Source organism: Ammospiza nelsoni, chromosome 1 (genome assembly GCF_027579445.1).
Source record: "Ammospiza nelsoni isolate bAmmNel1 chromosome 1, bAmmNel1.pri, whole genome shotgun sequence".
Taxonomy (NCBI): Eukaryota; Metazoa; Chordata; class Aves; order Passeriformes; family Passerellidae; genus Ammospiza; species Ammospiza nelsoni.
This window is the reverse complement of record NC_080633.1, coordinates 60,199,659-60,225,375: the sequence shown is the minus strand read 5'-3', so window position 1 is coordinate 60,225,375 and position 25,717 is coordinate 60,199,659. Positions and strand designations below refer to the sequence as shown.

The window sequence follows — 25,717 nt, the reverse complement described above, 5'->3', positions numbered from 1 at the left end:
ATTAAAATCAGCGTTCCAAATTGTACCGGATGAAAATAATGTGGTTTAGATTGTGGATTAGTTTGTAAAGAGTAGATTGCTCTTCATATTCTTAAAGCTCATTTTCTTCCCATCATATCTTTTGGAATGCATCCCAAAATACTGTTTATACAAAACAGCATTCAGTTTCATTTCTCTTATGATTTGGAGACATTGTGGAATCTTTTCTTAATCTCGTAGTCTCCAAGGAATCCACTCAAATGTTTTCTTTTGTAAAAGCAAAGATAGATGACTTGTGACTCAGCTCAAGAAAGAAAATAAGATTCTTACTGATGCCTACTGGGTTTGAGGGATAGGGTTTTTTTGTTTGTTTGTTTGTTTTTTTGTTTTGCTTATCACATAGGGCTCTTTTTCTAGTCTAAGTTTGACAGTCCTTGGACAGTTGTTTATTTTGGGTTTTTTGAAAGAAGTGTTGAAAAACTTTTTGATTCAGTTAGTTGTGATTCCCTACTATATGTATGGTCTCTGGAAGATTCAGCCAGCACCAGTGCTTTGTATTCAATATATCTTTCTTCTGACTACCTTCCCCCTTGCCTTGTTCTGCTTCTCCACCCTATTACTCTGGTCTAATACTTTCACTAGGTCCACCTTTTTCCCTTCCTTCCTTCCTTCCTTCCTTCCTTCCTTCCTTCCTTCCTTCCTTCCTTCCTTCCTTCCTTCCTTCCTTCCTTCCTTCCTTCCTTCCTTCCTTCCTTCCTTCCTTCCTTCCTTCCTTCCTTCCTTCCTTCCTTCCGACACTTCCTTCCGACACTTCCTTCCGACACTTCCTTCCGACACTTCCTTCCGACACTTCCTTCCGACACTTCCTTCCGACACTTCCGACACTTCCTTCCGACACTTCCGACACTTCCTTCCGACACTTCCTTCCGACACTTCCTTCCTTCCTTCCGACACTTCCTTCCTTCCTTCCTTCCTTCCTTCCTTCCTTCCTTCCTTCCTTCCTTCCTTCCGACACTTCCTTCCGACACTTCCTTCCTTCCGACACTTCCTTCCGACACTTCCTTCCGACACTTCCGACACTTCCGACACTTCCTTCCGACACTTCCTTCCGACACTTCCTTCCTTCCTTCCTTCCTTCCTTCCTTCCTTCCTTCCTTCCTTCCTTCCTTCCTTCCGACACTTCCTTCCGACACTTCCTTCCGACACTTCCTTCCTTCCTTCCTTCCTTCCTTCCTTCCTTCCTTCCTTCCTTCCTTCCTTCCGTCACTTCCTTCCGCCACTTCCTTCCGCCACTTCCTTCCGCCACTTCCTTCCTTCCGCCACTTCCTTCCTTCCTTCCTTCCGCCACTTCCTTCCGCCACTTCCTTCCTTCCTTCCGCCACTTCCTTCCTTCCTTCCGCCACTTCCTTCCGCCACTTCCTTCCGCCACTTCCTTCCGCCACTTCCTTCCTTCCGCCACTTCCTTCCTTCCGCCACTTCCTTCCGCCACTTCCTTCCTTCCTTCCGCCACTTCCTTCCGCCACTTCCTTCCTTCTGCCACTTCCTTCCTCTCTCTTTCTCTCTCTTTCTTTCTTCTCTCCCTTTCTCTCTCTCTTTCGTCTCCCTCCCTCTCTTTCCTTCTTTTTTCTCTTTACACATCTTACACATGCTCATTTTTTTTCTCTGACAGGGTAGTACATTTGTGAAGAAGAAAGTTTAAGTCTTTGATCAGATGAAATTATCAAATAATCTGTCACAATTTTTTTACCTTGAAAAATGCTGTCTTGGTTAGTGTGCATTCATATTGTGATGATAAAAGATGATGATCCTGGTTCACCTCTTCAGCTCTTACCCACATCTTTCCATGAGTTCCTTCCTCCTTAGTCTATCCAGCCCTGTCACCTTCCTTTTAAAGCTACTTTTATCACAACTCATGTATCTTTCATCTGCTCTGCTATCAAGTTGTTGGCTACAACTTTTGAATGCATTGTTGATTTTTTAACAGTTTTATGCACAAGAAGAAATTCCCCCATAAGCAGCTGAGTAGCCATTTCATTGACTTTATCTATACATATTTTTGAAATTCTCAATGGTTCTCTGGCTCTATGTCCACATCTTATTCTCACTTTTGGGGTTTTGTTTCAGCTATTACTTGTATCATTAAGCAGCATTACTTGAATTAAGTATCATTATTTGATCCTTTATGCTCAAATCAATTTATCTTTCCATGGCTTGTTGAGGTAGTTCATGCAGTACCTGGTGCAGCACTGTGCTTCGTCTAAGGGGATCTCACTCTTGATTTGCAGCTAAAAAAATCAAAGAAAATTTGTGTGTATTTATAAATTTGGAGGTTGTAGGAATTAATTTTTGCCAATGAGACACACCTAATTGTGTTTGAGCTGTGAAACAGTACATTTGAGGGCACAGCAGAAGTGTGGAGGGGCATCCATTTAAGTGTTGTATTCCACATATGAATCTTCCCCTGGCCTTTTTTTCCTCTTGCATTGAAGCATGTATTCAGTAAGTATCTTATTCATGCACTGAAGAAGAAGTGTGTTTATGTTTCCCCTCCTATGGGACACAGGTTTGAATTGTTTAGCAGATACATAAGCTGATGTTCCTACTAGTTTTGTAATGACTCTCCCCATTGTGAGGCTAAGATATGCTCTGTGTGCACTGTTTTATTTTTAAATGTATTTAGTCCTGTAAACACTAGGTGAGCTTTTAATGCCTTGCATAATATTTTATATTCTATTTTGACCTTCCAATTTTCTTTGAGAACCTGAATAATTTATTTCTAAGTACTGAAGTGTTTTATAGTTGTACTGCACAACAGTTTCCTTGTGGAAAGTCTGCTAGCTTCCAATGACCCTTAGCTACCATCTGGTACAAATTCAAAGTGCTTCTGTCATCTGCTGCTAATTGCTGTCACCTGCATATTGCAGTCACTGAGCAACTTGGAGTGCAGTAAAGCAGGAGGCATACTGCTTTGTATAGCTGCAATCTATCCATAATACCCATGATTTCTTTATTAATATTAATTTAATGATAAAAGAAGTATATGCCTCATGAAATGGTATGAATTAATATAAATGACATTTCATGTTTATTTTAGTAACTTTCAGGGTTTAATCTGACATTCAAAAATGCATGTAGATTTGTATTATAAATATATTTATTATTTCGGTATTCTTCAGCCTATTTATTCTGCTGAGATTGTTCAAACTGAATCTTACAGAAGAGTTCTTTAATCTTTTTTGTAAGCTGATAAGCTTTAGTCAGGGCACTAGCCTACAGCACCATATTATATTAATGTATTTTACTTGTAATTTAGAGAACAAGAAGAATATCCTGATCTGAAGGCTAAACTGTCCCCTGTGGCACTTGCACAGCTGATAATCGTGAACTAGAAAGATGTGTATATCAAATAGTTTACAAAATGAAGCCAGCTGTGTTTCCCTACATACTGTGGCTTCCTGACATGCATCATTAAACCTTATTAGCTACTTCCTTTTACAAAGATTCTTGTAGTCTTGAACATTGCATATTAACATTTTCTGCCCCTCCAACTGGAAATTATTTGCTTTATTGTAGAGTGTCAACTTGCTCTAGTTTCTGATATGCGTTCTAATTGGTACTTTGGAGTATAATCATAGTGAAATACCACTCAGTGCATTTCTTTATTTGGAAAATTAATACAGACCTTTTCACTTCATCTGTCAATCTGTGCAACTTTTCACACAATTCCCAACTGTTGGGATTGCTTGCAAACCATTAAGTATGAAGTGGTTCATAAAATGTCTTGAAGAATATAAACACAAAAAGAAGGAGTTGACTTTTATGGTAAGATTTTTTTGTTGTTGTTGCTTGCTTAATAGAAATAAAGCTATTTCAGCTGATAAATTTAATGATGTAAAAATTCTAGAAAATGTAGTGATATTATAAAGTTAATTTTTGTTGTCCAGATGAGGCTTTGTTTAATAAAACCACCATCCTGCACATTTACACACACACACACCACTTGATTGCTGAATTCTGATAATGGAATTCAGCTCTTAAACCTTAGGAAAGCAGAATTTTTGAAATATTAATCTCTCTGTGGGTAAAAACAGATTTGGAATTAAGTACTAAAATCATAATATGTGTTATGTATATACATTTGTACATATTTACAGCTCTTTTCTATATCTGACCAGAAAGGCAATTAAATACTTCTGATCTTTATGGACAACATTTTGGAAAATATTATTCCAGAACCTTGTTTGTATGATCTCAAGAACAATTTCAAAGAAACATGTTCTGTTAATAATCTTGAAACATTTTGTATTTGTGTTAGGACAGGAGGCACTCGTAACACAGACATTATATAGATTATGAATAACATGTAACTGGATAAAGAAAAAAAATTAAGAACCATCCTAAAAAACTTTTTGTTGATATTCCTCATCTAAAAACTTTGCTATTTGTTTCAGAAGGACAGATATATTTGTAAACACATCCGTGCATTTAAATTGAGCTAGAAATTTTAGAGCTCAGGTCATAATTTCTTCTACTTATTTGAGTCTGAAAATTGATGTTTTTACATAATATTAGTAAGAAGTTGCACATCAAATCTTATCTAGAATTCTTCACTAAGAAAATCTGTTTTTTATGTGCCTTAAATGGATGTGGACATTTGCTCTGGATTTATTTTGGTATTTCTACTTAGACTTGAAGAAGGGTCACTCCCTTTTCTTGGACATTTTTCTATATATTCTGACATTTAATCTTTTAGGAGACTATTGCTGATTTCCCACTGTATGGAGCATTTCTTAAGCTTCTATTTAATTTTGAAGTAAAAATAACACCAAGTTTTTTCTTTCAATATATATCTCAGGCTTTTTGAAACATTTCTTCTCAGTTTGCAGGCTAACAGGATTTTATAGTCAGGAATAGCTGGGGGCAGAGACAAAAGTTCAACGCAGTCAAAATGCTCTTTCTCACTTCCTTTCTCACACATTTTTCCATTTATTCTTGAATATTATTATATGTAAATTACATTTTATTCCTTATGAATAGGATTCAGATTTAAATGCTTCAAAACAAACTATGAGATGCTTTGTGTTGTGTGGCTGTTCATTTTTTTAACCTGATTTCCTGTGCAAGAATACCTGGATGGTTTTCTTTGTATGTGGACCTGTGCTGAGACAGGTTTAATGATGGACATGGAGTATGCACATCAGAGGAGTAGGGAGGTTGTAGAAATGCTCCACCAATTACTGAATCACTGCATACTGCCAATTTTGATTCTTCATTCAAGAATTTTTATTTAATCTTTTGCATTTATTGGCTAATCTATTTCTGAAAGTTTCCTCAGTCACTTTAATAATCTGTGTATTGTATCTACTGTATTACTGTAATGTATTACTTCATTTGCTTTTCCATGAAGAAAGGTTGCAGCTCTGCTTTCCATCTACTTTGGGGCATAAGCACCAACTTAATATATATCAGTGTTTCTCATTGAAGTTTTTTTCCAACTTTCATTAACTTTTATGTATGTAATTACAGACATACATTTACCTAGAAAGAAATTTTAAAAATGAACCTCTGAATTTAACCTCTAGTAAGATGGAATGAAATCATATCCTTTCAACTGTTTTTAAGTTTACTTTCAGTTTGAGATAAAATGAAATGGTGACATTTTAAAATAAGCTTGGACTTTCTGGGTTCTTGGCTTCATTTATTGAATTATATTCTTAATGTAAAAATTGACATGTGTTTTGATAACCTTAGCTCTGACCTCTTTTACCCCAGCCCTGTGTGAGATTAAACTCATTACAAAATGTAATAATCTCTGCTAATAGCTTAATCTAGATAGTCTGTGAGGAGATGAGTTACTAACACCTCTTTTGAATGTGGAGTAAAGAAATGTTGGATTTCTGTAAGCATCCATTTTCCAGTATTCAATTTCAAAGATGTCTTTGAAAAAGCTGTAAGGTTCTCATACCGTTTATGAAATATTATTACACATACTGTGTTATTTGTAAAACCCACAAATGCAATCCCTGCTATGAAAATACTACATTTGTGCAGTTTTCTATTGGAAAAAGTTATTTAGACCAGTCAGCCACAGGTCTGACAGTACACTTCAGGTCTGAAGTGTAGGTATATTACTATTTCCAACATTTATGCAAATGAAAGAACTAGCCGTTGTCAATTTGTTAGGTCCCTTTTGTAATTCTTTTTTCTTGAAGGAAGTAGTACCTGTTACTGAGCTATTTATTTTTTTTACATATATCTCAAATTTTTGCATTTATTTATTTATATGCAAATTTTACACAATAAAAGTTTTGGAACCAGTTTTCTCTGCACTAATTTTACGGTTATTTTGGTACAGCTAATTATCTTAATCTGTGGGAGAGTAAATAATGTTTTTTAACCTATTCAGATTTGAAAAAATGCCATCTCCATTGAGCATATTTTAATAATAGTGTGTAATGTGTAAAGCTGCTTATTCTGTATTCTGACCCTTGAAAGACCTGATTACATGACAGCATCCGTAGAAAAGTCTTGAGTTGAAGCTGGTGATGGCTGAGCTTAAAGAAGGTATAACAAGCACATGTGAAAGGTACATATGAAATATAAATCTGAAGATAATGTTGCAGTGTAAAATCAAGCACCTTTAAATCCTGCTCTTCCCCCACCCCTGAGAATTCCATGTCTTAGCAATATTGATCAGATATAAGGAGGATTGCGAGTGCTTAGAAACTAAATTTTTTTCTGTGCTGTGTACCTAATTTTTTTTTTTAATTGAAAAAAATCCTGATGAATTAGAGTTTCCCTGTGTGAATGTTTTTGGTTGAAGTTTCCAGTATGACTAGTTATCTTAGATTACTGAAGCAATTATTCTAAATTGATGGGTGGTCTTGAGAAAATGTTTTCAACTGGTAGCTTTTAATAGGAGGAGAGTATGTAATACAGCACAGTCCCTGCATGAATACCGGAATTCAGGGGGCTGTTAACCTTTTCGATTTCTTAACGTGCTCTGTACACATTTTAATCAATCATTTGTGTTTGTGACAAATACATAGCAAAGCCGGAGAACATATGGTCGCACAGCATCTGACTGCTGCTGCCTTAAGGTTCCAGACTGTGGCTGTATAAAGGTGTATGAGGTGAAGCGTTTCGCTGGGGAGGAAGCAGAACGATGTGAGCGCACACTTCGAGGTGTCGAAGCCGAGCCCCTCCCTCCGAAGTCTCAAAGCCGAGCCCTTCGTTCCGAAGTCTCAAATCCGAGCCCCTCGCTCCGAAGTGTCCAAGCCGAGCCCCTCGCTCCGAAGTGTCCAAGCCGAGCCCTTCGCTCCGAAGTGTCCAAGCCGAGCCCTTCGCTCCGAAGTGTCCAAGCCGAGCCCTTCTCTCCGAAGTGTCCAAGCCGAGCCCTTCGCTCCGAAGTGTCCAAGCCGAGCCCTTCGCTCCGAAGTGTCCAAGCCGAGCCCCTCGCTCCGAAGTGTCCAAGCCGAGCCCCTCGCTCCGAGCGGCTCTCGCCGGGCGCGGCCGAGGCTCCGCGCTGCACAGGCGGGCGCGGGCGCCCTCTGCTGACCAAAGCGCGCATGGCAGCGCTGCCCGCCCCAGCCTCCCCTTCCGCCGTCGGGCAAACGGGAGCCGAAGCCAAACATCCGCGGCTTGGCTTCCCTGCTCCGCGTAAAGACTTGTTCTAAGAAAAAACAGCGGATTGAAGAATATTTAGAGACAATAATGTAGTTTACCAAGCCACAAAAGTGTTAATGAAGGCCAGATCTATGGACAGAAGGATATTAGGAATGAGTCATGTTCAGTTTCTCTCATTGGGATAATTTGAAACAGTATTTTTACTACAAAAAAAATTAAATCGTTGGCATTCAGGTAAACCAGGATACAATTGAAAAAGAAGACACTCTTAGGAAGGTTATGGAATCTGTGACTAGCATTTGACAAAACGAGGGCCTTGCTTCAAACAACTGAGCCCTACCAAAGTGCAGTTGTGGAAATAGCTCACTTACAGTTTTTATTGCAGTAGACAACTAGAGAGAGCTAAGCCCCTCTAAAATCCTGGAGAGGACTCTCAAGCTTCAGTTTGAGTATCCAGACTCAGTTAATGTTGAGTCTGGAAAAGGCAATAATATAAAATGGACAAATAAATGAGTCAATGAGGCAGTGAGAGAAAGAATGGTGTGCATCCTCTTTTTTAAAATTTATTTTAGAATTATAGATATTTCTATTTACAAAAGGAAATTATGCATCCAAAGTGATTAGTTTATTTCAAAGCACATAAATATTAATTTATGAATAGAGTGTTAAAGTAAAGCCAGGCAAGTCAGAAGGGTAATTGCAAAACATAATACTATTCTGCTTTTAAGAGCAGTTAAACCTCTGGTTTTAAATATGCATCAAAACACTACAAAAGTGTACTTGAGCTTCTGTTTCACTGGGCAATGAACTGTATTTCTTCTTGGCTTCTAAAATTTCTGCTGTTTTCAACATCTGTGCATTGGAGACGGACTGATTTATGTAAGAGTACAGAAAAGTAATTTGTTTCTTTGGGGATATGATTAACACTAAATATCTAAAATTATTTGTTGCAATCAGTGTAGAAATTACATAATTCAGTTCCATAAAACTGCAGTATTAACATGATACCAAATATTTCACTTTGCACAAAGGTTCAGTTCCATGAAGGATGAATATTTTTTTGCCAAAGGTAAGACAGAAAATTTTACTGGAATCAAATGAACTATTTTCTCGTAATTACTTCTGCACAAGTCAAATGGAGTAGACTAAATAATTAAAGTTTATTTCATTTTTAGGAACTTAAGTAGACCAGTCCTCCCCCTGCATTATTGCTCAATTCTAAAATTAATCAAACTTGTAAAAGGTTTTTAGTGCTTCAGAAAATTTTCTCAAGGTTTCCTTGTTGCTCTTGCAGCTAAACCAATGATGAGACTGTTTGAAAATTGATATCAGAAAAAGCAGGGATAGGTGACTTTTTTTACTAAATGGTCACTTTATGTTTTTTTATGTTTTTTTGCCTTTCCCGCCTTTGAATCTACTGATTAAAAGAATGAGGAAGATATTGATTAAACAGAGTACATACTGTATGCAAGATTTGGTAGGCTTGACATTAATCAGGTCATGTTTGTAGAGAATCATATTTGTCCAGACTATTGCATGAGTAGAGGGAATTAAGGCAAGATGCTTCCTAACCCTGAATTTACTTGTTTTGATTCATAGTTACATTATCTTAATGTGGTTACTGGGATTGCTGAGCAGCCAAGTCTTTCAATCATAGGAGACTTGAGAAAGAAGAAACATTTACAGATTCCAAAGTTGCTCTTTGTGGTTTTAATGTCAAAGATTAAGGTAGTTACATAAGGATGTGTCACTTTATTTAGCCTTTAAACACAGATTAGTAATCTGTTATTTCCAGGGACTATGGGGAGGGTTTAACAGATTATTGAAGAAGGTCTTGGAGGTTTGGATAAATGCGGCTGACTGTACAGTAAAATATATATAACTTTTTATAAATGATGGAATGCTACTAATAATTTTTGTTAGGCAAACCTTGTTTTTGTTACCCTGAATCTGAAAGATGTATTATTTGAATTTTAGTCCTTTGAAGTATTTAGTGTAATATACCTTTTACCTCTAAGTGTATGCTACAACTAATTGAAACATATATAATATACTAGTATTCAAGGCTTAATAAATTAATTTCAGAGCATGTATTAAGAATAGGAAAGAAAATTTTTGTGTTTACAGTGCAAATTAAAACCCAAGTCCCTCTCAAACATGCATACTATGAAATTTCATTGTAGTCAATGTAGTGTTTGGCAGTGCAGAACCAGGCTGATTACTGAAATATAATTACCTTTGTGGAGGAATTTGGTTGCAGGGGGAAGTCTGTCCTAAGACTGCGCCTTAATACTTCAGTAGTATTAAAGTAGGACATTTAAAGGCTATTTGTGAACAATTATTTCTAATGCACTTTAAACTGTAATTGAATAAAAAATGGCTGCACTAGACTATTTTGAGGAATCTTTGCCATTTTATAACATTTAATTATCAAATTTTGCATATCAGTATTCTAGCATTTTAAAAGTTCTCATTTTCAAAGTAATACACATTTTATAGTGCTAAAAGAATTGTTCTATTGCTACAATAATAGCTTCAGAAGATAACCTTTCCTAAAAGTTAAGCATCTAGGGCAGGAACAGCAATATTGTTGTTCATATTGTATTTCAGTAACCAGAAAAGTTCTTGTTGTTTTCAGCTTTTTAATTAAATTAAGATTTTTCTCATAAGATAATGAATTATACCTTGTGGCCCAGAATGTAAAGTGTAGACTTTGAATCATTGCCTCATTCAAATATGAAGTATTTTAAAAACTTGTCAGCTTTTTTACTACGCAAGTAGACAATTGATGGTATAAGCCATTACTTTATTGAAAACCATTAGCTGTTTAAGACTCTGTGCATAAATTAAAGAGGAGCTAAATGGATTTGTGGCTGTTGCCATTAGTAGCATTTTAAATTATACAGGCAATTATTGTGTTCATTTTCATTATCCTAGAACAGCTCTTTTCCAAAACTATTGTGGTTTTCTTAGACATTATGTACAAATTTTCCCTTGGTGATTAAAATTTCCAGTGGTGTGTTTAATTTTGTTAAGTTGTTTCAAATAGAACAAATATTATGACAAGTAGAAGAAAATTTGTTTTACTAATATGGGAAATAGCAATAAACATGGAAAATTACTGCAATTCTTAATTCATCTATTTCTAATATTTTCATAGTTATTCTAGTTACTATTTTCCAAAGAAAAGAAGTAGCATTTGTAAGATGGCATATTTTACAAGTACTTTGGTAAAATCACAGTCTAGTTAAAATGAAATCTATCCACTTTTCCAATATTCAGATGAATTTTAGAGAATATTAGTGATTTTCTACATGAAATTTATCTGGATAGTTCAACAGTGTTTCATTAGTTGACTGCAGAAATTGTTTAAGTGGAAAGGCACACAATTAAACTAACTAAGTATCTTTTAGTACATTGGAGTTCCTAGTTTTTGAGAAATGGAGAATGCATTTCTATTAAAACTTACTTTCTTTGTGTACCTTCTTAAGTAGAATTTTGCAATTGCCTTCACTTACTATAGTAAGAAAAACATTGACATTTACTATGGCCAATAGTATGATCTATATTTAAAAAAATTGGCATTATTAGTGGCAAATCAAGTGTTCTTGAGCAAAAGATTTATAGTGTGAGAAGTTTTTCAGCATCGACTTTTTTATTGTCATAATACCTCTCCAAACATGTTTTTTTTGGGTCCCAAACTTAAATTCACATCTGTCTTCATCAATTAGAAAGGTATTGATGCTTTGAGTTAGCTACATATCAGTGCGCAGTGGACTAAATTTAATGTTTCTGTCCTAAAAGTGGCATTCTTTCCAAAGAAGCTCTTTATTCATTTCTCTTCTGGAGTGGGGTTTTTTATGGGGGGTGGAGAGGGGAGAGATAGGCTTTCACTACCATGATGCAGGGGAAAAAAAAGTGTGAGGTAGTAGTTATGCATATTGCAAGACAGTGATTCTTTATTTTATTACAAAAAAAGACCAACTCTAGAAGGCCAGATTAAATCATTCCTTTCACTTTTTAATGGGATTTGGATGAATAGAGTAAAATATGCACTTTGCATTCATTGATAGCATCTTTAGGTTGAGGTAATTGAGTCTTTTTTCCCTGACTGAATGAATAATGACTTCATCTGATCCTCAGTGAGGCCTGAAACTTAGGCTGCCTTTGTCAACGCAAAAAGATCTGGGCTTTGAAACATGCTCTACTTCCCTGGCTTCATTTTTCTTCATTTTAATCCAAAAACCTATTTTTCTCAATAATTCAAGCATAAACTATGTAGTAGTTGAAGCAGCGGAAATTGCAAGATATTTGTCCTCGTTGTGCTGCTTTTTAAATGCAGCTGATAAATCAGCCGCTGTGGTCTTCAGCTGCCTGCTTCTCTAGGGAAGGGACAGCCCATGTGTAAGCAAGATTGCTGGAATTTTTAAGAACTATATTTAAAGTGCTTCTTTTTCAGCCTGTTTGTTATCTAAGGAAGTGTTATGTTTTACTGCTCTTACTGGCAAGACTTGGAGATAAAAGGGGCATCTGTGATGGGGCCTAGGAAACTCTTCCTGACACGATTTTCCCATATATTTTACTGACTACTAGGCCATCCCAAAAAGTGGAGTAAAAATACCTTAGCTTACATCATACATTATTGAAATGGTGAGAGTCTTAGTTACATAGCTTAAATATATTTTTTTCATGAGAAACTGTGGGTGAAGGATAGCTTCTCCTAATGTTGTACTTAAAATGTTTCTCAATCAAATACCTTTCTATTCATGTGCAGTTGAAGCCCTGTTTCACTATATTGGTTTGAAAATGGATATTCCACTTGATTGTTGTTTTTATTATTATATTGGATAAGTGAAAGCTTTATACAATTAAAAATCGTTTCTGTGGCATTGGTTCAGATTTACAGAGTGGGATGAGAGCATAGAGACAAGTTGCAGTGCACTTGTCACATGAATAAGAAGTCATAGGCTCTGACCCATGTGCCTCTTGGTTCTTGAATCTAACAGGTATTTGATCTTCTTGCAGTCAATGGGTAATACCCTGTGCCCGTATTTTTGCTGAAGCATGACAGAAGAAAATTTTCCCTGCTCATTTGTTCATCTGTAATTATCTTTTCTCCTTGCCCTTCTGTGTTCCTGTCCTAGAACAAGGAATGGAGAAGGGATGTGTCAGATTTGAAGGTGTTCAAAAGACTTGGCTGGGACAGTTCATATTGGTTCTAGGAATTGGTATTGCCAAAAAACCAGGGAACATCTTTTGTGTGCAAACATAGGAATAACAATCAATGCAATTATCAAAGTTCAGTTAATGGTTGCAAGTGCATGGATTTTTAATAGGTAGGAATAACAAAGCAAATAATGCTAATTGTTTGCATTGCAGAAGCATAAGTTAAGAAAAACTCCTGACTAACTTGATTTCTTTTTCTTCCTCCAGGTTGGCTTGCTGGACCTGGAGCTGAATCAACTGACCAAAGCCCTGTTTTTGGCTTTAGTTGCACTTTCAGTTGTTATGGTCACTTTGCAAGGATTTGTAGGCCCGTGGTATCGCAACCTTTTCCGGTTCCTCCTCCTGTTTTCCTATATCATCCCAATCAGGTAGGTAGAAGAATGAAAGCAAAATACAGTTGCTTAAATTTAGTGTATGTGGCTTTCTTGAAATTTATACTTGCTTCTCATTGCAAAGGAAATTGATCTTATCAGGAAGCTGAAGGAGAAGGTGCCAACAAATCTGCTGATTCTTGAAGGATCACTGTACAGAAAACAATACTGTTGTATTTTTTCTGTATAATGTTCATCTTGCTGGAGTAATCAGGATATCTAATCCTTTGCTAGCATAAATGTATTAATAAGGATACAAGGTATATGAGAAGGTGGTTTCAGGAAGCAGGCAGATGAATGAACTGCTAGACACGTTATGGAATTTTATTTTTAATGCCTTAAATACTAAAAATGTTCCATTTCTCTGGTTAAAATATAGACATTTTACCCCAATAATAATTAATTTAAATTGAATGGCTGAATAATGTAAGTGCTCTTTTACAACGAGAGGAGTTTTAACGTGTAACCAAGTAGAGACTTGCCCTGAATTAATTAATTCATTAAGCATGAGTACTGTATATTCAAATTGCAGATAAACTGGAACACGAAATAATATCCATGTGTGTAATCAAGTCTTCTGTGGACACAGAAGTGAGAACAGTGCCCCTGAACTGAATTATTTTCTTTGCATGGGTATTGCCTTTGCAAAATGGACATACTGTTTCCTGTTAAAATACCCAGTGTTTAGATTAAGGTAATTATTAGTTTTATATCCTCTTTAGAACTGTTCAGTTTGAGATACATCATTCAGTAAGCCCAGTGATCAGCCAGAGTTATCAGCATCTAAACTGTAGTAGATTTAAGACCTGTCCCCTCAGGCATGCACACAATATTTAAGTTCACATAGTAAAGAAAAGAAAAATAACAGGAGGATTTCATTAGGCCTTTTAATCTAAGTTTACATTACTTACACGTTACTATGATCACATTTTTAAAGTACATGTCTGTGTGAAGGAAATTGTATCATATTTGACCAATGGGATGCTCAGGAAGCCTCTGTTTTAACATTTTATAACTTAGGACTTTATTTTTAGAGTACTTTTGTGTTGCAAGAGAAACTGATTCTGTGGGAAGTTGAAGGAGAAGGTTCTGGCAAATCTGCTGGAACCACAATTTTGGAATATCTTTCTCAACACTGTCACTGTCATAACTCCTTTACTGCTTGAATGATGCTGTTCAATCATATTGCCCTCACCCCTCCCATACACACACAGTTACTGAGTATTAAGCAATTTATCCATGCGAAGAGGCAAAAAGGCCTCCATTCAAATGGTTAATTCTATGTTTTACCACACATGTACTTTAAAACTTCCAGGGGAGGAGAAAAAAGGGCATCACTTCTAACTAAAGGACAACTTTTAACCATTTTAATGTCTTTGTTACTGGATGCAAGAGGATTAAGGCCATATAGCTGTTGTAAGTAAATTTTATTCTATATTGAAAGTTCAACATATGCCATTAAAAAAATATTTTCACTGAGCAGCTCATTTTCAATGTAAGAGTTCTATAGTGGACTTGTGGAATAGCTTTTTTCCAAAAATAACTTCCAGTATGCATCTAATCCAATTTACAATTTTTTGGGAGAGATAATATAAAAACTAAAAGTATTAGAGAATAAGGTTGGTTTAGTTCATCAGACAGGAATTTATCACAGAATGCTTTCCTCCCTAGAGATTTATCTGTTTCTCTACCAAATCTTATTCAACCCGAATCTTCATTAATACAGGGTTGCTTCCCACACTGTCAGCAAGAAGAACAACTCAATCATGCTGGTGTTCAGACTTGACTACACTTCCCTTCCTCTCTTCTGTATGTTAAGCATGAGAATGACTTAATTTCTAGGCTGTGTTTTGAGTGTAAACTCTCAAAGATGAAAATTACAAAGCCAATGACATCCAAGCACCAGATGTTGTACCCTCCCATTATTTTTAAAATAGCTATGTGGGGGAAATAATTAACTTAAAGATTTAAATGAAATGTCAGAGATTAGGATTCACTGGTAGAGGCAAAGCATATCTGGAGTCAGGCACACATGAAATGTGTTGCTTGATAGTTTTAGAGAATTCAGGAAGTTTCTAATTGTGGAACTTTTTTGTAGTTCTGTTTGGCTTTTGGTTTGCAGAGCAAGGGAACTTCCAGGTATGCAATAAAAACAGATTTTCATGTCTAGACATGTTTGGTGAAGATCATCAGGAAGATGATGATACAGTTAGTAGAGTTTAACTGATCTCTCTGCAGCCTCCCCTATAATTAATAGGAAGAGGAACTTTTCAGATGTTTCAGAAAGAAGCTGGTTCCTTGTATTTCAGCTGCATGCTAAATACTCGTCTAGATCAATGTTGCTTCACTTTGTGCAGGGTATTACTGTGGGGTATATAAGACTACAGAAGTATGAACATAAAACAACTGTAAAAAAAAACCCCAACAGCACTGCAAAATAAAAACCACCCCTATAAGCAACACTTACCCACCCCTCACCTTCAAAAAATCAGCCTCCAACATTGCACACATTCTGTGGTGTACAAGGAATCAAGAAAAATGGAGAAAAAGTAGTAATAAACAGATATCAAAAGCTCTGTCCATCTCTAAACTGTTTGTAAGTTAGAATCATTATGCACAAAATGGCTTTGAACAGCCCCACACCTCCAGAAATCTGCTGCCCTAAAAAGTCAAAGTATTTTAATTTCTTAAGATTTATCAGGGAAAGAGGATATAAAGCAAGTCCTTGACAGACTGTTCAAAACAAAGTAAATCTCACTATGATTATCTTCATCCATTATCTGAATTCTTCCATGTTCTCTAGCATTTTTAGGCATTTTTGTAGCTGATTCTAGCCAACTGGACTGTATCACCTGGTGTAGTTGTCACATAGCAAGCCAGTGTATGTGTCCTCAAGTATGTCCATGCTGCTGCTGTTTGTGATACCAGTGTGGAAGTTCTTAAGTCTGTGATGTCACCTTTACTTTTTTTAATGAGGTGCTTTTGTTGAACAACTTGTATTTTTTGGATTGTCTGTTTTCTGAATTACATGGGTCAGAGGGCAATAACAGTCATGCTAATGAAAAGCCAGCAGCCTGGGTGGGGGAAGATTTTTGAATAAGTGCAAGAGAATAGAAGAGGTTTTAATCAGTATGGGGTGCAAGATACCAGCTGCTACTGAGACGAAAATTCTGATGTTTGTGTATATGGGTGTAGGAAAGATGTTAAGGTTGTTAGAGAGCCTTGTCACAAAATGACTCTGTTCTTTTCCCTGGCCTTGAGTACTAACATGTCTTTATCAGCTCACTTGAGCTATCATAGCAAATGGTTCAAAAAGCCCAGGCCAAAGAAAAGAATTAGTGATGACACTGCCCCACAAACTGGATCCCTTCCATCCCCAGCAGACATTGTTAATTCATTGTCCAGTCTTCTTCACCACCTTGAAAGACAAAGTGAGTTGCACTATGTGTTGAGGTCTTCTGTATGTTTGGGTTTTGTTTAAAAATATAAATAAGTAACTAAATAATGTAGCCAGGAAAGTTTTTCAAGATAATTAGCCAGTGTTTGGTGAAATTGCTGCTTCACGTACAGCCATGTGAGTCTTGTAGCTGTATGTGCTTCTGCTTAGCTATTAAGAACTGTAGAGGATTTACCATAAAATTATAAGATATTGACTTGGGATCTGTTAAAAATGTGTATCACCCAAGCTCTATATTTAGTAGCAGTTTACAGCTGGATTGACAGGGGCTTAATCAGCCATCATTTTAGAAGGATCCTTTAGTTTTTATGTGAACAAAAGCTGAAATGTCTCTTGTCCTCTCCTTTGTACACCCCGAAGCTCCTTGTCACTGAGCTGTTCTGCCAAAAGAAGCTGTCCCAAATGACTGGAAGGAACTGCCTTGCACTTAAGTAGTAAAGTTTTGGGGCACTAGGTGGTTCCCAGCTGGGTTTTCTTCAGGATCTTTAAGAGAAGCACTTAAATCAAATCCTTCAAATTATGTCAGTCTGTTCTCAAGGGCAGTGAGGACAACACTGCTAGGAGGTCTAATATCTGAAATTCATTAATAGCCTCTCAAATCCCAGATCATACAGATATGAATTTCTCTGTTTTCTTGAGATCCAGGGAACTCACACCTCTGCAGGCTGTCTAATAGCCGCAAGCAACTATGCTGCTTTCAATCATGCTGTAGTTTCTGCTGTATTGGAGGTTATCTGTATAATCTATAGATGTGAGAGTATCAGTACATGAAGTGTCACACAGAGAGACAGAATATATTTTAGATATATGATGCAAAGGTTTCAGTGTGGAAGAGCTAAAGTGCTGCTTATGAAGTGGCTTAAGCAAGTGGTTTAATACACATTTAGTGTATTGTGCTTTACCATATAATGATATTATAATGCAATCTCTATAGAGACTGAAAACATTATGTGACGCTTCCTGACATTTTACCAATTAATTTTGCAGCGGCAGTTAAGGTGTGTCTCTCTTGTGCTAGGACTGTCTTACACTGTCCAGTGTGGTGCTGTACTACTGCCTGAGCTAGATTTTTGTTTCTCTTAAAATGTCTGATATTCATGCTACACAGAAAAACACAGAATCAAAGTTATTTAAATTAGAGGACTTAAAAGATTATCAAATCCAACTATTAACCCAGCACTGCCAAGTCCACCACTAAAACATTTCCTTAAGTGCTAGTCCGATCTGTGGGTCTTTTAAAATACCTCCAGGGGTCTAGACTCTACCACTTCCCTAGGCAGCTAGTTCTAATGCTTGGCAACAGTTCCGGTGAGGAAATTTTTCCTGATACCCAATCTAGAGTTCCCCTGGTGTGACTTGACACTGTTTCCTTTTGAGACTGACCCCCTCCTGGCTACACCCTCTTCCAGCCAGTTGTAGAGAGTGATAAGGTCATCCCTGAGCCTCCTTTGCTCCAGGCTAAACACACCCAGCTCCCTCAGCTGCTCCTCATAGGACTTGTGCTCCAGACCCTTCCCCAGCTTTGTTGCCCTTCTCTGGACACTCTCCAGCCCCTCAATGTGGTGCATTCTTGTAGTGAGGGGCTCAACACTGAGCACAAGATTCAAGGTGTGGCCTGGCCAGTGCTGAGTACAGTGGGACAATCACTGCCCTGGTCCTGCTGGCCACACGATTGCTGATACAGGCAACCTGGGCCACCTGGGCACTGCTGGCTCAGGTTCAACAGCTGTCAACCAGCACCCCCAGGTCCTTTTCTGCAGGGCAGCTTTCCAGGCAGTCTGTCCCCAGCCTGTGGAGCTGCCTGGGCTTGTTGTGACCCAAGGGCAGGACCTGGCAGCTGGCCTTGCTGACCCTCATACAATGGCCTCTGCCCATTGACACAGCCTGTCCAAACCCCTCTGTAGGTCCATCCTTCCTTCCTTCCCTCCAGCAGATCAGCACTCCCACCCAGCCTGGTGTCCTCCACAAACTTACTCAGGAGGATCTAGGGATCCTACTCTAGATCTAGGGATCTTACTCTAGATACCCTTGTCCAGATCATTATTACATATATTTATGAAACAGGACTGGCCACAGTACTGAGCACAATCAGTCTAAAAAGAAGTCATTTTTAAAGTGATCTATTGTAGTAAATCTTTCTCCTTTCAAATCTTGCAACATTGCCTATTTGCTTCTAGGTTATTTTTCTGGTTTTACAGCAAGTAATACAAGAATTTGTGTAGAATATACCAAAAAAACCCCCCATGTTTTAAGTATTATTTGTATTGGACCTCCAATATCAATAAGGATATCAATATTGTCACGTTGGTATAAGAGGCCTAATGAAGGATGGCCTCTGAGCTGGTAAATGTGATCGTTACAAAGGAACTTTTTTCATAAGAAGTGATCACTGTCACTCTGATCTGCACATGCTACATCTCTTAGACAAAGGTGCTTGTTTGACCTGTGAGTTGTTTTTTTTGTTTTTTTTTTTTTGCATTCTTCTGTGTTTTAAGCCTGTAAGAAATTCACAGATAAATTTTTTCATTCATTATTCCCTAGATTTCCTAAGTTCTATCTATGTTACAACATGTAATTATCTGTATCTGGGTTGCATTTGGCCCTTGAAAAACTGCATGTACCACAGTCACTATAGCAATACAGAGTTGATACACTTTTTTTGCCTCAAATATTTAATCGTGTATGTGGGGTTGAGTTCTCTTTTAAAGTTGCATTCACTCTCAGGGTTTCATGCAAAGTGCTATGTGTACCTTCCTTAATTTTCTTTTATATGCTCACATAATAGGCAAAATTTAGAAAAATTAGTGAAAGAGAAGTAGTGAGACCAGTTATGAAGCAAACAGGAACTGAGTTCTGAGGCTCTTCTTGGGAGTGCCAAACAGATAGCAAAAAAAGCTAAGTAAAAAAAAATATGTAGTGGACAAAACACAAAGAAATATTATATTCCATTTTCCTTGTCAAATAAAATATGAGAGATGGGGAAATTACAGGATGATCTATAGGTTGATTTTTATTTGCTTAGATCTTTATATGATATTGTGCTTAAATTAAGTAACTTCTGTTTTGTTCTATTTTTTTCTGTTTAATGACAGTTAATACCAGTTACTAGGCTCCAAAAAATCAGTTTCTGTGAAGATTTAACTTTCCAGGCATATTGAATTGAAAATATTTTTGGTTGTTTTTTGACCAATATTTTAAAAACTATTCCATTTTTTCCTACATTTTGAATAATGCATATATCACTTATAGCTTATGGCTCTTTCAAGAAAGCAGGGATATGTTAAGAAGTTTAGGGGATGTAGCCATAGGGGATTTGGTGCGGTTTTGGATAACAATGGGACCCAAATATCAGTATCATTTTCACAGAGAAGGAAGTCCTGAAAATAAGACTACATCTCAAATACTTCACTTATTTTAAAAAGTAGATACCGCTTTGGGTAGTTGTATTTATCTGGAGTTCTGGTAGTGCACTGGTGTTTTGGTTACAAAATTCTTACATATACAGGAAGTGCAGGAAGTTAAGAAAAAAACCTACCATCTTTTTTTGACTTTTAGTCAAAATCATACTTGAATTTTATTGTCGCAATATCACTTTGTTCACAAAATTGTCCTTGCTGCCTTCATTAGGTCTTGATTGCTTTTCACTGAGTCATGAATGGTAGCATGTTACTGGAGTTTCTAAATGTATTTGTCAAACTTTCTCAGTGAAGGCCTTTGCTTATTGGCAAATTTGTCCTTTTGACAAAAAAAACCCCAAATCAGACACCTTTAGAAGGGGACCTTGCATCATTACAATTTGTTAAAAAAAAAAGAAATTTAGAAATCCTGTCAATAGGAATGTTTAATCTAAAATATTGGTGTTGTTTTTGAGGGAATAAGAGCAGAGCTATTCATTTTTAACATGTAGTTAAAAGCAATGTGGATTCTGAAATGTTGTCCTGAGGCTGAATTGAAGAGAAACCCTGGCTCTTAATGGAATAAATCCCCAAGCTGGATAAAAATTGCCTTAGGATTGCCTGCTTTAGGATAACTAGTGCTGAGGTGGAGAGACCAGAAACGTATTACTGTGCTTGCTAAATATGCTCATTCTCTGCAACAGCCTTCAAATTCCTGTATTAACATACTCTGCTTAAATATTGCATGTTAATTGGTTTGCTAAAAATTAGTGTTACTAATGCAACAGTTGCTAATGCTACGTTGGATGCTGTTTTGTGTGTTTTCATGAATAACTGATGTGTTTGAAGTTTGTTAATTTGGATTAAATTGAGAAGGATTTGAAAAATGGTGAATTTAAAATGTTTTGCTTATATAATGAGGTTTCCTAAAGTCCGCAAAGAAATTATGAGAAATTACAGCTAATATTATCAGGCACTGAAAGTAGCTTTATGTTGAGTAAGCTTCGTGTCTCCTTGTTTTATTATGTAAAAATTCTTGGACTTTTCAGTGAAGTATTTTTATCCATTCCTGTGAAGCTCTGTTGGAGAGGTTTCTATTTTCAAAAGCAAACTCACTATTAATAGGCCATCAGCATTTTTAGTATTGCATCAGTTTCCATAATGTGCTAAGCAACAGCTACAATGATTTCAAATATAAAAATTTCCTCTAAGACAAAAAGCATTAAGTGAAAGAAGTCAGAAAAGGCTACAGTGTGCAAATTTTAGAATTAATACTAAAAAATTAATCTATGGCACTCATTTTTATTCCCATTTAATTCTTTATTCATCTTAACAATTCAAGCATATACCCAATATCTTTCTGTGTGCCAGAAAGCTGTCTTGGACTGTCCTAGTCATTGGGGAGACATTATTTCTCTATAGACCAGGAGTGCCAGCTATTAGGTCCATCAACATAAAGGGGGTACAGTCTGTTCTACTTAGCAGTGCATGCTGGAAAACGAGAGTAATTCCTAAAATGCCATGGTACTTTGAAATATGGATTTCTCCTGACTGCTCAACAAGAAAAGTTGGAGTCTGGTTTTCTTTTCTTTTTTCCTTACCTTTTAATTATATTCAAGTATATTATAGTTCAATGCATGGAGTGTTTAGAACATCAAAACCAGGTGATAAACATGCTTATAAAAAGTGCAAGTAAAGATGCCTGCTGCACTTCAGCTTTGGGAGCCTTTTCTGATTTTATCTTACCAAAGCACTATTTTTCCTATCTGAGCAGCTGCAGATCTCCATTGGTAGAGCAGCCATGTGGACATGTCTCTGTGTGTGCCATGTACCTGAAACTGAAGTACTTAAATAGAGTGTTCATCTCAGAATTTCTGTCTTGGTAGATAGCCTAAATGCCTCTTTGAAGTGGGGTGGTGAGCAGCTTTCATCATTCGGTTAATCCACTTGCTTGTGGCTAGAGCAAATGTCCATCTGTTTTTAAATTAACTAAGTGTGCTCGGGTATCTCTTGTCAAGTTGAACGGCATCCTTTGTACTTGATTGGCTAACTAGCAGGTTTGCATCCCCAAGAGGAGTAAAGCTTTTGCTCTTCCTTTGGTTTCAATGTGAGGTGTGTTACTTTGGTCTTTATATTCACTCTGAAAGTTAACAGACAAGCATAATAAGAATGCAGTTTGCACAGTACTGGCTCTGGAATGAGTTCTTACTCATTCTTACCCTCTTACAGGGTAGAACTGTAGTTAACCAGTGTGAGGCAAGTTACTTCCAGTATTTTTCTCACATTTTCAGTAAAATGAATCTGTAGAGTCCTCCTTCTGTTGTCTGTCCTTTTGTTATATGTATTTGCATGTCTGAAGACAGATGAAATTAGGGAAAATGTTGCAGGACTAATTTGGGCATATCACCACAGAGAAGGATAATTTTCAGATGATTATGATTATGGTGGGAAAATAAGATGTAGTTAAAGCATAAAATACCATCCTAAATAGTAAATCTTGTGTTTAAAATGTATGTTTCTTTTCTGTGGCAACATGTTTTGTCTTCTGCTGTACAAATTCAGGAGGTAGGGTATGTAGAATAAACCTTTTTTCAGCATGTGTCAAAATTTCAGATGCTCTCACAATTCTAATTAAATGCATCTCTTCTTTATGGGATAGTGCAGATTGTGACTCACTGTTCCCTCCACTGTTACCTCAGGTAATCCGCAATCTTGTTGCTGTGATTCCAAGAGGACGGATGAAAATTCCTGGTAGCTGCTCTTTTTTTATGCAGTTAAACAGCATGGTGTCAGGACTGTTACAAAAATGTCTGAAGTGCATTAGCAGTATTTTGACCTTGATAGGTACCTTTGAACAGTTCTAAGAATTACATTACTGTAAACCTGTTGCTTAACTTGGGACTCTTGTGATAGCAACTTAGCAACTAATAGTTTGCAGAATCACAGAATATGCTGAATTGGAAGGAACTCATATTGATCATCGAGTCCAACTCCTGGCCCTGCACAGGACCATCCTCAAGAGTCACACCGTGTGCCTGAGAGCATTGTCCAAACACACCTTGAATTCTGTCAGGATTGGTGCTGTGACAGCTTCCTTGGGGAGCCTGTGCCAGTGCCCAACCATCCTTTGGGTGAAGAGACTTTTTCTAACATTCAATATATTTCTAATATTTAAACATCCCCTTACACAAATCAGGCCATTCCCTCAGATCCTTTCACTGGTCATCACAGAGAAGAGATCAGAATTTGCCCCTCCTCTTCCCCTTAGAAGCAAGTTATAGACTATGATGAGGTCTCCCCTCAGTCTCCCCTTAGTCTCCCCTTAGTCTCCCCTTCTCCAGGCTGAACAGACCAAGTGACCTCAGTAGTTCATGTAGCTGCTGTCCTACCTGTCTTTTCAGTATTTCTGTTAGAGCAGAGTCAAGAGAAACCAACATATGCCTTTTTCTTAGTGACCGCTCCTCTGACATGGCAACAGAAACATGGTGAATAGCCAGAGGAAAGTAGCATTTTAATGGTTTAGAACAAGGTGGATAGAGTTTTGTGTTGGAACATTTTATTATGGGGAAGATTAATGTGATTAAATGAGTGAAGACTTTTTTATTGTAACATAGGAATACAAGGTCCATCTTAGTTCTTCTATGATGAAGACATGGAAATATTAAAAAATTAATGCACAGAATGAACTGGAAAAACATACTTTTGATTTTGGACTTCTATGTCTAATCAGTAAAACTTGCTGCAAATTGCATATTTTCTGTTAGTGAGCAGCCCAAAGATTACTTCATGCCAACGTGGTATCACAAGGGTGCATTTTGCTGCTTTGCATTTTTCTCCTTTTACAATGGACCCTCTCTAGCTACAATTTGGAAAGGACAAAAATATCATTGATTTTTTGGGAAAGAGCAATTGACAAATATAGTTCTACTATCCTAAAGAAATACTGTTGTTGGTTGTTTTTTATAAAACAAAAAAATCCCACAAGTGACTTGAAAAGGTACAAAAATATTTGTAATTTCACATCATAAAGAGAACCTAGATGGTGTTTCTGGTTTTTTTAGTAGATAAAAACTTGAATCTGTTCTTGCTGAATCTGTTTTTGCTATATGTTATCCCTCATGTTATGTATAAGAGTAGTAATGTAATTATGTAAAGAGTCTTCACAAAGTGTTGGAATCTGTCTCATGCAGAATGCATGATACTGCATTTGTTGGTATAGCCATATCTTCTAAAAGTCTCAGATGAAGCCTGTGTGTGATATGTACTCTACAAACACATTAAAAAAGCATTCTTCCAAAATTTTCGTGCACATAGGTTTAAGATCTTTCTTTTTTCAGATATCCAAAAAAGAGCTTCTGTTGTTATTTTTATGGTTATCATTTTCATTTTGTCTAATATTCACACTGATTATGGTATAAATTTCTTTTGCAGTTTACGTGTCAACTTGGACATGGGTAAGGCAGCCTATGGGTGGATGATTATGAAAGATGACAATATTCCTGGAACAGTTGTTCGAACTAGCACCATACCAGAAGAGTTGGGACGATTAGTTTATTTACTAACGGATAAAACAGGTATATCAGGTTACCATTCTGAAATCTGATAACTTTTATAAAATTTCTAAATGTATTTCTATGAATATGCTAACATAAGAGTAGATTTAGACTACTGATTTTTGTTTCTCAGTAAAATTTTATATATTTGCTTGAGTACTTTTACAAGTACCTATAGGCTTGGGTAGGTCAGTAATTAGGTGTTAAAGTCAATATTTGGTAGTACTCTGATTTATTCCAGTGGAACAGCTCTTCTATAGCAAGAGGATACTGAACAGCATGAGTAAGAGTACCATATGTCTTCCTCTGAAAAGACTTTGGAATAGCACTCAGGATGCTGGTTTATTTTGCACTTCATTGCTACTGCAATATTGTATGATAATAAGTACGAATGGCTTTTGAGAGCAAGCAATTTCCAAAACAAGTCACGAGATCAGCCTCCAAAATGGTATCTGTTGGCCCAGTGAAGTTACTTGCTCTTTATGTTGCCAAGACCAGTTCTAGAGCTGCTGAATGATTTCAGCTTCATAACTGCAACCTGTTACTGTACTTCATCTGGTGTACTGGAACCCCCAACCCTTACCAAGATCAGAAGGTAAGTACTGAGTGTGAAGGAGTAATAACTTGTATTACACTTTCTTGTTTCTTTCTGAGATTGAATAAATAATTTCTGATAGGTATACATGGGTATTTTTAAGAAAGCTTTACTTCTGAACAGAGAAAGTTGTTTCTCGAAAAACTTGAGGAATGCTTTTACTGGTTTTAAGTAAAATATAGTTCAAAATCATGAAAAGCTGCTGGAGAAGGCAGGGGTTGGCCTCTGTTATACTGCTCCAAAAGCATAATATACAGTTTATATCTCCATCTGTTTTAAATAGTTCTCTATTCCCTCCCATGCTAACGCTTCCATTACTGCATATTTGAAATGAAGTGTTAATATAATAAATCGTCACTTTCTCAAAACACGTTATCCTTTTTTCTTCTATAGGCACATATGTTATCCTGTATACATCTGAATGTTCTTCTATTTTGTAGAAGGAAAGTACATTGCTAATTATAGTGTGGCAATTCTTCAGACCAAGTGAATGATTGTTATACAAGTCTTATTTC

The 25,717-nt window shown here is 36.7% G+C and overlaps 1 protein-coding gene across 4 annotated transcripts in view; it reads left to right on the top strand.

The window, feature by feature from the left end:
• The window catches only part of ATP9B (ATPase phospholipid transporting 9B (putative)), a 155,854-nt gene that overhangs the window by 93,359 nt on the left and 36,778 nt on the right, over positions 1–25,717 (top strand). For all 4 annotated transcript variants that reach the window (XR_009418459.1, XR_009418458.1, XM_059471682.1 and 1 more), the window contains exons 12-13: positions 13,039–13,199; positions 24,486–24,628. Coding sequence is in view for 2 of the 4 variants with exons in the window: in XM_059471682.1 (XP_059327665.1) it covers positions 13,039–13,199; positions 24,486–24,628 (304 nt within the window). In the remaining 2 variants the exon portion in view is untranslated. The remainder of the gene's footprint in view (positions 1–13,038; positions 13,200–24,485; positions 24,629–25,717) is intronic.